The sequence below is a fragment of the Equus asinus genome, chromosome 8 (assembly GCF_041296235.1).
Source record: "Equus asinus isolate D_3611 breed Donkey chromosome 8, EquAss-T2T_v2, whole genome shotgun sequence".
NCBI lineage: Eukaryota > Metazoa > Chordata > Mammalia > Perissodactyla > Equidae > Equus > Equus asinus.
In genome coordinates, this window is record NC_091797.1 from 88,802,100 (window position 1) to 88,814,744 (window position 12,645).

Below are 12,645 nucleotides of genomic sequence, written 5' to 3' on the forward strand. Positions count from 1 at the left end.
ACTTGGTTCATAGCGAGGGCTCAACAAGTGTGTGTTGAATGAATGAATGAATGAATGAATGGTATCAGTTGATGTATGATGGTGGGATCATCCTACCCCTACTTCTGCAGAAAGGGAAACCCAGAGAGTAGCTAAGGATGTGTCATTAGCTCGCTTCAAGCAGAAAAGATACTCAGTTGGTCCTCAGTGGTTATGGCTGCATTGGTTATTAAAATATCGGAACCCTTCCATTCCAGGAGGTAAACAGCTGAGACCCCAGCCCCCCCAAGTGCCCTCCAGTGGCTGTGCTCACCGAGGTCCCTCCCCTGAGGCCCCCCAAATGGCCACAAGCCAGTAATTAAAGGGTTATTGCTTAGCGCAGGTAGGGACCTCCGTACCTGCTCCAGCTCGCGTCCCTTCTGATTGGCTGATGTCCACTAAAACCCCTCAATTATTCTGAACAGCACAGCTGGAATCAAGCAATAGTTGGACAAGATGCAGCCCCTGTCTTTAAGAACTTGCAAATTTGTCCCTGATGGTGGCCACTCCCTCCTTTTCCCCAGCTTCTCAGCCAGGGAGCCCGGACAGGATGACGAGGCTGGACACCAGGGAGGCAGGCTTAGGGAGCAGTGCACCCTGAGGGATGTCCTTTTTTCATGCACATCTGTTAAACTCTTATGCATCCTTCAAAACCCAGCTCAAATAGTGCATCTCTGGAAATAGTGCCTCTGTGTTAGGCAGAACAGGCATCTCCTTGTGTCCCTCCAGCACCCCCTTGAGGTGGGGCAAATGCCGCAATGATTGGGCTGAGACATCTGGTGGCTGTGGGATCTAGAGTTGTCATGAGCCCAGGGGCCACCCTCGCTCCACCTCCCCCTCCCCTTCAGCTGTTTGCCCGGCCGGCCCTCCATGTGCCTGCATCTGTCCAATTACGACTTGGCTGCATCAGAGAAGTCCTCCGGCAGCTGAATAGCAGCAGCTGCTGGAGCCCCTGCCAAGTCTTTGTGGGGGAAGAAGACAGGAAGGACAGGCGCTGTCCCCACCCCTGCCTGACCCACATGTAGGCAGGGGCCAAAGTTGCCCCCTGTGGGCTGGTGTTAGGTCATGATGAAATATTGCTGTGTGCCGTTTGTCACTAGACGATTCTCTCTGTGCTCTCATGGGTGTATTTGTGCAGTAGTGGGGGAGATGGAATTACACCCACTTCTCAGAGGGGGAGACCGAGGCTCTGAGAGGTCAAGCGACTTGCCCCAGCTCAGGAGGCCAGCCAGAGGCAGAGCCAGGGCGAGAGTCTGGGCATTCTCTGCTCTCGCCAGCTGCCTGTGGAAGGGGCAGGTCTGGGGAGTGAGGCGGCCAGCGTGGTGGCCCCAGGGGCCTGGGGAGGAGAGGGCGCCCTGAGGCTGCAGGCCGTGCTGGCGTTGCTGTCCGTAAGCTAAGAAGCAGAGCCGAGCAGAGCATAGGGACAGGCTGTCATCGCTGGGCCTGGACAGAGACTCAGAGCCAAGATGCGGGATGGACGGGCCCCAGACCACGACAGGTGTCTGGACCACGGGCCAAGACGTTCCTGGGCCCGGAGCAGGGCAGCCTGGGGACATGTTCTTGTGAGGCGGCAAGCCCTGGCTGGCTCCTGCCAGTTGAATTTTCTTGTCCCCATCAGTCAATAACTCCAGACACTCTCTCCTCATCCCAGTGCAGCCGCGTCATTTGACCCTCATATAATCCTCGCCGGGAGCCATCAGGATCCATCCCCATTTTGTAGGAACAGAAAACAAGGCCCAGGGACGTGACTTGGTTTTCACAAGGCCACCCAGCCGGTGAGGGACAGGGAGAGGCTGGAATAGCACTGAAGTAGAAAGGGACCCATATTGAACGTCAGGAGAGCTCGGTTCCAGCTCTGGCCCCCTCACTCTGTGTGGTTCAGGCCAAATCCTTTCCCTGCTCTTGGCCTCAGTTTGCTCATCTGTGAAATGGATGTGCTGTGAGTTTCCTCTCTGCTCCTCCGGTACCCTAAGAAGGCTGCACGGGGGACACAGGGCTTTGGGGACTAGAAACACAAAGGAGGAGAGTTCACGAGGTCGGGGGAGGAGGCTGGGATTGTTGTCCTGTCTGGCCCATCCCCACGTTACCGTCTCCTCCGTGGTGGTTGGTTAAAAATAAGGCGCTGACTCACTTTCAAAATGGTGTGCACGGGGGTGAGATGTGCCAGGCGCGGCCTATTTCCTTTCCGGGGCTGCGTCCTCTCTGGCCCCCGGAGGTCAGACTTTGCCACCAGGCTCGGGGCCCCAGGGCGGGGTTCTCGGTCCTGTTTGCATGTCGGAATCACAGAGGAGTCACCGCCCAGACCAACCACATCAGACTCCGGGAGTGGGGCCCATGCACGAGTATCCTTTAAAGGTCCCGGGAGACTCCAGTGAGCCCCAGGGAGACAAGAAGGACATTAATGTGAGCAGTTGAGGGCACTGGCTTTTGGCTCAGAGAGGCCTGCGTGACGTCACCTTCTGGCTTTGTGTCTTGGGCCATACTGTTTTTGTGTTGGCTTCCTTATCTGTCGGATCGGGGGAAGTTCCGACCCCACTGCTTTGGGTTCTCACGTGGGTGAAGCAGGATGTGGCCCGATGGTGATGAAGGGCCCATTGCAAATGATCTATAAATTATGGCTGTTATTATCATCATCGTCATTGTCACGAAGATGAAGACAAGGGCTATGCTCTTGAGGCCTCCACCGCCTAAAACAGGAGAGGAACCCAAATCAAGGCCAGAAGCAGAACGTGGCCATTGCTGCAGGTGGCGTGCCGGCCCAGTGCCCTAGGGTGTCGGGGGCATAGGGGACAATTTCGGATCGAGGTCCTTAGGCGAAGTTTTGCAAGGAGGTGGCATTTGAGCTGGGTATAGAAAGCTGAGACGAGCACGGATGCGGGAAGCAGGCAGGGCTCTCCAGGCAGCAAGCTCAGCATGAATGGGAGCATGGAAGCAGGGAGGCATCAGACGTGGTGGGAGATGCCCCGTGTGGCTGAGGCATCGGGATAAATGGGGACAGTGAGACCAGGGTGGGTGGGGGGCTCCTCGTTGAGCACTTTGAGTGGCAGCTGGTGGTGTTGAGTGGTTTTCCCGTAGCCTGTGGGCAGCGGCCCAAGTCTTTTGATCAGGTTTAAAGTGATGGGCAGCGAGTGGAAGGGACACCAGAGCAGAGGTTGTGACCGTGGCCCGGGTGAGCAAGAGTGGACCTGGATTTGAGAAAGGAGACAGACATGAGGCTTTGCAGAGTGGAATCGAGACGATCCTGGGGCCAGTTTAGATGCAAGAGGACGATGGGAAGTGCAGATTCCCAGGCCTGGGGGTGGGGGACGCTGGTCTTAGTGTGGTCCAAGATGGCAGAACCCAGACGAGGGCAGGTGGTGAGGTCAGGGCGGAGCAGAACTGCCCACCGGGTCGCTTTCCGCAGAGGCAGAGGGAAGGCTGGCCATGAGAGCAAGGCAGGCCGCAGCCTGACTGGAGGATGGAGGGCTGGGCGGGGCTGACATCACAAGGTGGTAAAAGGGCCTGGGAGAGGAGCGGGTGGTGGAGACTGGGGGCCGGATGTAGCCCCGATGTCTGGGTCAGGCCGGAGTGGAGGGGCTCGGGACGGGAGCCAGGGCCCTTGCCTGGTACGGGGGCGTGGGTATGGGTGCCTGGATGCCAGAAGTGGCAGCAGTTCAGTTTGTTCCATGCTCAGCAATTTCCAAAGTGCTTTTCACGTCACGTCTTACAAAAAATCCAGATGGTCGAGCGGCACGGCGGGAAAACTGAAGTCAGAGAGGACAGGTGGTCCATGTCCCCCAGCTGGAAGGTGTCTAGAACAGGTCCTCTGATGACAGGCCCCAGGGTCTCTCCCTGATGATTCCTTTCTAGCCGAGCAGGAAAAATGAAAGCATAAATAATAATAATAAAAATAATAACAGCCACAACGGCAACAATAACAATGACAGCAGCAGTTACTGTTACTGAGGACTGACTGTGTGCTGGGCACAGTTTCTGTGTGTTATCCTGAATCCTCACACCCACCCTGCATGGCAGGCCATTATGATCCTCATTTCTGGATCAGGAAACTGGCTCAAACAGAGAGCGGAAGTAACTTACCTAAGGCCACACAGCCAATGAGTGGCAGAGTTTAGAGTTGAATTTGGGCCTGTTGGGCTCCAAAGTCCACTCTCCTTCCACTCTGTCACTTGGCCTTGAGGTGCCAGGCCAAGGCCCAGGGGGTTGGGGTTCGACTGATTGCCTGGCACAGTGCCTGTCAGATCCCATAGGTGCTCGAGGGTCTTTGGATGGATCAGTGGCTGGGTGAACAAGTGAGTGAGTGAATGAGTGAATGACAAAGCTGTCAGATCCACCAGCAACTGAGTACGATGGTGGTCTCTCTCCTAGATCCCAGACATTTCCACTAGCCAACCCAACAGCAAATCCAACAGTGGCGCCAAATCTGGAAGCCAACAGATTCCCCAGGACAGCCAGCCGAGCTCTGCCCAGGACTCAAGCATTCCGGGCAAGGAGCGCGAGGGGGCTGGCCCCGCGGACCCCATGCTGATGACCAGCATCAACGGCGAGAAACCCCAGGAGTCGGGCCCCGGCGGGACACCGGCCAAAAAACCTGTGCCCTTCAGGAGAGGAATAAGAAGAGGCGACGTGTTGCTCATGGTGGCCAAGCTGGACCTGGACGCCGCCAAGCCGGAGCAGAGGGCCCAGCCCCGTGATGGCCCCACCTGCAAGTCCCCACCGCCAGCCACAGACCCTGGAGGGGAGAAGAAAGGGGAGACCCCAGGGCCTCCTCGTGGCCCCCAGGCCAGCACTGAAGATGCAGCCCCGAAAGCTGAGAAGATTCAGACTGGGGGTCTTGGGGACCCAGGCCAGAAGGCACAAGGCACAGGGGAGAAAGGGGGCGGGGCCCCCCAGACCAAAGGGCTGAAAGGGGGTGAGGGCAACGAGGGGCCAGGTGAAGGGGGGCAACCACGGACAGCGGAGAAGGGGGCAGGGGACCCCCCAGCCAAGATGGCAAAGGGAAAACTCTCCAAGGATGCCGGCGGGGAGGGGAGGTGGGCTGGGGCCCAAATCCAGATGAGAAGGTGGGGAGGTTCCCTGGGCAGAAGGAGCAAGTGGGATGGTCCCCAGAGTAAGAAGGACAGAGAGGGTGACCTCCTAAGTAAGGCAGAGAAGACAGATGGACCTCAGATCAAGACGGAGACGGGCAATGCACAGGAGAAGGTTGGCAAGGTGGGGGAAGCTCCCAGACTGACCGAGAAGGCAGGGGAGCCCCTGGGTGAGATGGGGAAGGTGGGGCAGCCTCAGGGTGAGGCCGGGGAGGCAGGGAGGGCTGGGAGCAAGACTGAGAAGGGCTGGGAAGCCCCCAAGGAGGCGGACGCACGGGGGGAGACCCCAGCGGCAGCTAGGAAGGCGGGCCGGCCAGACAGGAAAGGGCAGAAGGCAGAGGAACCCCATGCCAGGGTGGACGTTGGGGCCAAAGCTTTGGAGACACTGCTGGCACGACCCAGACCCCCCGCTCTGGAGAGCCAGGCAGAGAGGACTCAGACACAGAAGGAGACCCGAGAGGGGCCAGCCCTGCAGGAGGGGGGCAATGGAGGCCAGAGTGGAGCCTCTGACCAGGACCAGGTGAGCGGCTGCGGCCCGGGAGAGGGGAGGGGCAGCAGGACCCTGCTGAGAAGGAGGGATGGGAAGGACCTGCCCCTGAGGGTGGACAAGGTAGGGACAGGAGATGGACAGGGAATTGGAGAGGGCTGGCCAGCCCAGAGGAGGGAACAAGCAGGGATCTCGAGGCCCCCACTGCCACCTGTCCCGGGGGTGAGATTCCTCATAGAGTGAAGGAGTCCCCAAGAATGCGAGATGTCCCCTCGCGGCCGAGCTTGCTCACAATGTCACATGAGAGACTGCTCAAGATGCAGCCTTCTGGGCCCTCCTTGGGGCCTGTCATTCAAAAGGCCAGGGATGGGGTCACAGCATCTGCATTTGAATGAGCCCCCCACTTCCCCTAGGCCACACTGGGAGGAACTCCCACGCAAGGGGTTCACCCTCACATGGGGGTGGGGGTGGGGGGCAGCGTCATCCTGGTTTAATTCTGTGGTCTGTGCCCTCAGGCTCCAGAAGACAGATGGTACGAGGCCGAGAAAGTCTGGCTGGTCCAGAAGGATGGATTCACCCTCGGTAATTAGGGGTGTTAGCACATCTGCGGGAGGGGGTCTAAGTCTTTTCCTCTTGCGCCCCCTACTGCTGCTAGCCACATTTGCCAGGTCCTGATCACAGTTTGGGGAGAAAGGAGGAGGAGGAGCGGCTGAGAACAGCATGGGGATACATGGTTTTGGGTGTGGGAATAGCTGAGCATCATCTCACCCTTGGCAGTGGTCCACAGGGTGCTGTTTCAAAGGTGTTTGAGCCTTGGTGATTAACTGTTAACTAATTCACTGGTGCAGCAATGTTGTTTGGTTCCTACAGCCTTCTGCCAGGAATTCGGAGTCTAGTGCAAGTGGGCAAATAGCTTTCATCTCGTGAGCCCCCTCTTGTGGATTAGTTGTGACCACACTCCACTGAGAAGCGTTTCTGAGTTCCGCTCAGAACACGGTTGGGAAAAGTGATTGATTAGTGATGCCTGTCATGGGCACCAAGAGGGGAGAGGGCAGCCCGTGTGCCATTATCTGCCATCCCAGGTCTAGGTACGTGATGGGCCCATGCATCCAGCCACCTGGGTGCCTACTCTGTGCCTGACACTGTGCTAGCTGATAAAAGCCCAGAGTGAGGTGGACCTAGACTCTGTCCTCAAAGCGTTTGGGGTCACAATTCAGAACCCTCCAAGTGAATAGGCTGCAGCCCTGGGAGTGGGGAGGGGCTGGCGGGACCCTCCAGAGAAGGGTCTTGTCCCAGGAGCCCTCTCCAGCTCCCTGGTCTGGCTCAGCAGCTCAGAGCCTGTCTCTCCTCCCCTCCCCTCCCCTCCCCTTCCCTTCTCATCTGTCTTTTTTTGGCCTGTCCACCAGCAACGGTGCTGAAGCCAGACGAGGGAACAGCCGACCTGCCAGCAGGAAGGGTGCGCCTTTGCATTGATGCTGACAAAACCATCACCGAGGTGGATGAGGAGCATGTTCATCGGGTGAGCCCCCTCCCCTGGCTGCTCCACACCTTCCTTCCTCACCCCTGCAAGAGGTCTCCTGGTCCCTGACTGTGGACACTTCTTTGGCTTGATGCTCTGGAGGGAGTGATAAGGAAGATCACTATCGCACTCATTGCCCTGCTGGAACTATATTGTTAGGGGGTCAATACTCTGTCCCACAGCGTCCCCTTTATGAGGGTGCCTGAAGACATAGGTTTGCCAGGTCTTGGGCCTGGGAGTTCTTCCGCTTGACCTGAGAAAGTGATTGCTTTTCATTTTCTGGACGTCGCAACTCACGTTACAGAGCCTGTTTCCTTTTTCACCCTGGCTGCTGGGGAACTCAGAGCCAAATTTGCTGCTTGCCATTACCCATAGCATAGGTTCCAACGGCCTAGGTTTTGGGTATCAACCTTTATTTTGGTTTTGCTTTTTCAGTTGTTTTGTATAAATTTTACAGTGCACCATAAACCTATTTGAGGATAAGTTGAAGTAGGACGGAAAAAAAATTGGTGTCCTGATCCTTTTCCACCCCTCACAGCCCACTAATTGAGAAGGAGTTTCCTCCAGGAGCTCCGTGTGGGCCTCGTTCATCTTCATCCCTCTCCGCTCCTCCTGTGCCCACCCCAGGCCCTTAGAAGAAAGGCTGATCCCTAAGGGAGCCCAGGCTTGACCCAAACCCCAGAGCAATAGGCCCAGAGACCTTCTAGAAGTGGAAAGAATGGCGGGAAGGCTTTTAGAATGGATGCCCCAAGCGGAAGCTGCAGGAACCCCTTACTTCTGGAAGGGTTGGGCACATCTCCAAGGGATCGATGCCTGATGGGCCAGCAGAGAAACGGGGCTGTTTGGCCATTGGCCTCCATCCCTGAGTGTCACAGAGAGATGCAGGGTGCCCCCACAAGACCCCAAAGAGGGAGAAATGGCAGTGGGCCCTGGAACACCCCCTTCTTTCTGTGTGTTTGAGACACAGAAGGCGCTCTGCATCTCGCTGTGTCTGTCTTGGGAGCATCTCCCCTCAGGGGCCAAGGAGTGTGGGAAGGAAGGACCCGTGTGAAGAGAGGGGTGGCTCTCAGGCTGCACAAAGGGCAAAGTAGAAGGGCTGCCCTATTTCATTTGTAGGGTATCCTCTCTCTCTGTTCTGGTCTTTGGCACCCCTCTCCTGGGACAGCCTCACCAGGGCTGTGTGCGAGTGCAAGGGGGGTGGTGTGGGGGCCCAGGAGGCCAGAGGACACTCTGTGTGCTGGTTCACAGGCCAACCCCCCCGAGCTGGACCAGGCCGACAACCTGGCCTCCCTGGTCAGTGTCAACGAGTCGAGTGTCCTGAACACACTTCGGCACCGCTACGAAGCTGGGCTGCTGCACACCTGGACCGGGCCGGACCTGATCGTCCTGCAGCCGCGGGGGTCCCCGGCGCCCTCTGCAGGCAAGGTGAGCGGGGACCGTGAGGGCAGGGTGGTGGGGACAGGTGCAGGAAGGGTGGGCTCGGGGGGGTCCCTCTGCATCTCAGGGAGAGCAGAGCGCCCTGCGAGCCTGTCTGTGAACAGCATCCTGCCAGACATGAGATTCGGGCACATCGCAGGCCGTCAAGGACCCTGTGATCCTCCCGCCTTGGAGAGGACAGATAGTAACTGATGGAAACAACAGAGGAGCGTTAAAGACGGCGATAAGAAGAGGAATAGTGAATGAGTGCCACCCGGGTACCAGGCGCTGCTTCAGGACTTTCGCGTAGTATCTCAATTAATTCTCACGCCCACTGAAAAGACGGGCGCCATCACTAGCCCCATTTGACAGACGTGACCTGGCCGGGCCAGCGGCTAAACGCTCATCTTCAGCAAGCAGAGGAGGCGGAATCAAGGCCAGGCCACCAGCTCCTCTGCGCTCTGAACCCCACGCTGGGCTCTTGGGGGTCCTGGAGGCCCATAGATGTTGGCATGGAAACAGCAGCCTCGGCTCTGCTTTGGTTTGCTTTGTTCCTGCGAAGTGTGGAAATAGGCAGCTTTGGTGAGGACGGTCAAAGCAAAGCCAATCTCTCTGTGCCCCCTTGAGGAACGGGCTGCAGCCGCAGCTCAGCGATTTGAGCCGGATCCCCTTCATTCATTCACTGCTGTTGATGGACACATGGACTGGGGGTTCTCCTACAAGCCAGCCACGGGCTGGGGAGGAGCAGGGGAGAAGGCGGGCTCAGAAGGCTGCTCTCGGGAGCTTCCATTCGAGTGGGGAAGACGGTCCCCCAACAATAAGATTACAGTGGGCGGAGCAGACGAGGGTGGAGGAGGCGACAGTGAGGAGTCCGGAGAAGCGGGACCCTGTCTTAGACGTGGTCTTAATGATCTGGCTTTTACTCTGAGCTTGACGGCAGCTGCTGGAGACTTGGCAGAGCGGCTAGGTGGTCTGACTTACATTGTAAGGACCTTGGCTCCGGGTGGAGGACAGATGGCAGGGGCAGAGGTGGAGGCGGGAGACCCGAGGCAGATCGGACGTCTTGTCTGTGTGCCGTCCTGAGGATTGTCGGTGGGAAGACGCAGCCCCCAGGACACCCGCTGATGCACCGCGGGGGCCTTGCAAGATCACGGTGCCTCGCTGGCCTCGGTGTTTCGTCTGTCAATGTGGGTGAAAAGCCACATCTTGCCCTCTGGAGTCCCATGGGAGAAATATGGTCCTAGCCTCCCAGTGATGCTGAGTCCAGCGGCCCTGCACCCTTCTCCCCGAGACTTCTCTTCTCCGGATACCCCGCCCCACCTCCTAAGTCATCCTCCAGGCCCCTCCCCAGCCTGCTGGCCATGGCCAGGGGCCTGGAGGACGACAGCTGGGCACGTGCATTTTCCCCTCCCTTGCTGTGATGGCTGTGCTCCTGTTACTGCAGCCCAGGGCCTCTGAGCCTTCCAAGAAGCACAGCGAGTCCTCTGGCTCCTTGGGAGCCCCTGGGAGGGACATTTTGTGCAGGCCTCCAGGCAAGCCAGATTCTCCCCGCCTCTCCCCGATTACGGCATCCATTGCAGAACGGGGCCAAAGAGCCTAGGAGGACAGCCACGGGAGCACGGCCTGGAAGGAGGAGCTGGAGTCTCGGGGTCACCTAAGCCCCTAGCCCAGGGCCCCCGTTCCGTTCCCTCAGGCCCTCCAGCCTCCCACACCCCAACCCACAGCCGCCTCCTATTCTTTGGCTGAGTCGCATCTGGTTCCTCAAATGGCCACCAGGTGGGAGCACAGACCCGCGGTGAGGCTGCCACTGGGACCACCTGGAAGTTGGCCGGGGTGGGGGGTCCGGGGCAGGGCTGGGGGCCTCTCTCACTGGGAGTCTGAGCCCACCTGGCGGCTGGGAGCTGGGTGGGTGCCTGGAGGGGGGTGCAAGTGGGCAGGATCGTGTGGGGTGTAGATGGGGCCCCTCTGTGTGCAGGGGCCTCTGCCACTGTTGGGTGCAGGTGCCTGTGAGCACACCAGCGTGCAAGCATGCAAGGGCACCAGTGCACGTGTGTGCATGCACCCGTGTGTGTACACAGGGGCCTGGAGCTGCAGAATTGTCTCTTCCTCTGATGGGGGCCGATGGATGGGATAACCTGTCCCCTGGACTTCAGAGTTTCCAGGGTGGGAGGCGGCTTCAGACCCCAGGACCCTCTGCCCGTCTCATGCCCTAAGGCTGTGTCCAGCCAGCATGGGGCTTGTCCCACCTTTGGGGTCCCTCTGAGGCCTGTGTTTTGCATCAGGATAGGGACTCTTTACTGGAGTCTTGGAGCAGGAAAGGCCAACGGTGGATTGGGGGCACCCCTTGGCCCCAGGCTGGGGGTCCAGGCTCGGGGGAGGGCCACCACACTGGGGCTGGTGCCCCTGGTCCTGTGGAGGCACTCGGGGTGGGGTCTTGCTGGGCCCGGTGGTCTCCCATGTAGCCTCCCAGCTTCTGGTGTCCTCCTCCAGCCAGGCCGGTGCCCGGCCCCCTTGGTGCCCTTCCACTGACCCCTCTGTCCCTGGTTGCCCGCTTCTCTTCACGCCTAGCACGCTCTCGTCACCCCAGGGAGCTCCGTGCTGCCCAACCCACTGCCAGACGGTCCAGCCTCTGGCCTCCTCTGACTTGACCCTCAGCAGCGTGTGTGGAGCCGGCCCCCCCCTCCTCCACTATCGCTCCCTCCTGGGCTCCAGGACGCCGCTCTCCTGGTTCCCTCTGGCCCGTGGCCCTCCTTCTCAGACCCCCTGCGGGCCCTCCTGACCTCGCCGAGCCATCCCCACCCCCACGTCCCATCCTCAGCAGCCTCTCATTTACTTTTTGTCCCTATAATTTTGCCTTTTCTGAAAAGTCATCTCAATGGAGTCGTACAGCTCGTGCCCTCTGAAGTGACTTCTTCCACTTAGCCCAGCGCGGGGCTTCACCCCAGGGCTGGACCTCCAGCCGCTCATCTCTTTATTTTACTCTCTTTTATTGCTTCTCCCTTCACAGGGGCACCAATTGTCCTGGTTTCCGTGGGACCCAGGGGTTTCCTGGGACCTGGGACTGTCAATGCTAAAACCAGGATGGGTCGTGAGCTGAAGGACATTTGGGCTGTTTCTGGGTTTTGGTGATTTTGAGTATATGTTCACTATACGCAATGACATGGAGGGTTATTGTGGACATAAATGGTCGTTTCTCTTGGGAAAATACCCCGGAGTGGACCGCTGGGCTTTCTGACGGGCGCATCTCAAGGTATAAGAAACAGTGAGTTGTTTCTTGTATGTTTCTCACTGTATAAGAAACTGTTGGGGCTGGCCCGGGGGCGCAGTGGTTAAGTGCGCACGTTCCGCTTTGGAGCCCCAGGGTTCGTTGGTTTGAATCCTGGATGCAGACATGGCACCACTTGGCACGCCATGCTGTGGAAGGCATCCCACATAGAAAGTAGAGGAAGATGGGCATGGATGTTAGCTCAGGGCCAGTCTTCCTCAGCAAAAAGAGGAGGATTCGCAGCAGTTAGCTCAGGGCTAATCTTCCTCAAAAAAAAAAAAAAAAAGGAAACTGTCAAACTGTCTTCTGGATGCTGTACCATTCAGCGTCCGACAGCACCGTGTGACAATTCCAGTCGCTCCCATCTTCACTGGAACTTGGTAGTGAGTGTTAAAAAAATTAAAACCATTTCTTAGCCATCCTATTAGGTGGGTATGGTGTCTCCTTGTTGGCTGGGATTTCTTTTATCCGTTGTGTGGTGTTGTGTCCCCACTGCCTGGACAGTGCCTGCTACATGGTACATGCTCAGTGGATTTTTTTTATTGATGAGGAGTGAATGAATGGATGGACGGATGGTTGGATGGCCGGATGAAGTGGAAAGAACTTCAGCCATTACCTAAATTGGTTCTGGCAAATGCACAGCACATGTACCGCCAGCTGCCCTAGCCCCATTTTGTTTCCACGGCAGACATTACTAATCGATTGTGCCATTTCATCGAGCTGCCTCATTCCAGGCAGTACTTCCCAATAATTTGAGCAGCAAGTGAGATGAGCCCCATGAGCTAATGCAGCCCGGGGTCCAGCCTCCCGTTAGCTGAAGAGGACATCTGGGCCCAGAGTGGCCGCCAAGGCTGCC

At 58.0% G+C, this 12,645-nt stretch overlaps 1 protein-coding gene across 4 annotated transcripts in view; it reads left to right on the plus strand.

Annotated features, from left to right (window-relative positions):
• MYO18B (myosin XVIIIB) overlaps nt 1-12,645 on the plus strand; it is a 249,673-nt gene that overhangs the window by 17,566 nt on the left and 219,462 nt on the right. For all 4 annotated transcript variants that reach the window (XR_011505408.1, XR_011505409.1, XM_070516286.1 and 1 more), the window contains exons 4-7: nt 4,384-5,622; nt 6,105-6,171; nt 6,996-7,108; nt 8,357-8,533. Coding sequence is in view for 2 of the 4 variants with exons in the window: in XM_070516286.1 (XP_070372387.1) it covers nt 4,384-5,622; nt 6,105-6,171; nt 6,996-7,108; nt 8,357-8,533 (1,596 nt within the window). In the remaining 2 variants the exon portion in view is untranslated. The remainder of the gene's footprint in view (nt 1-4,383; nt 5,623-6,104; nt 6,172-6,995; nt 7,109-8,356; nt 8,534-12,645) is intronic.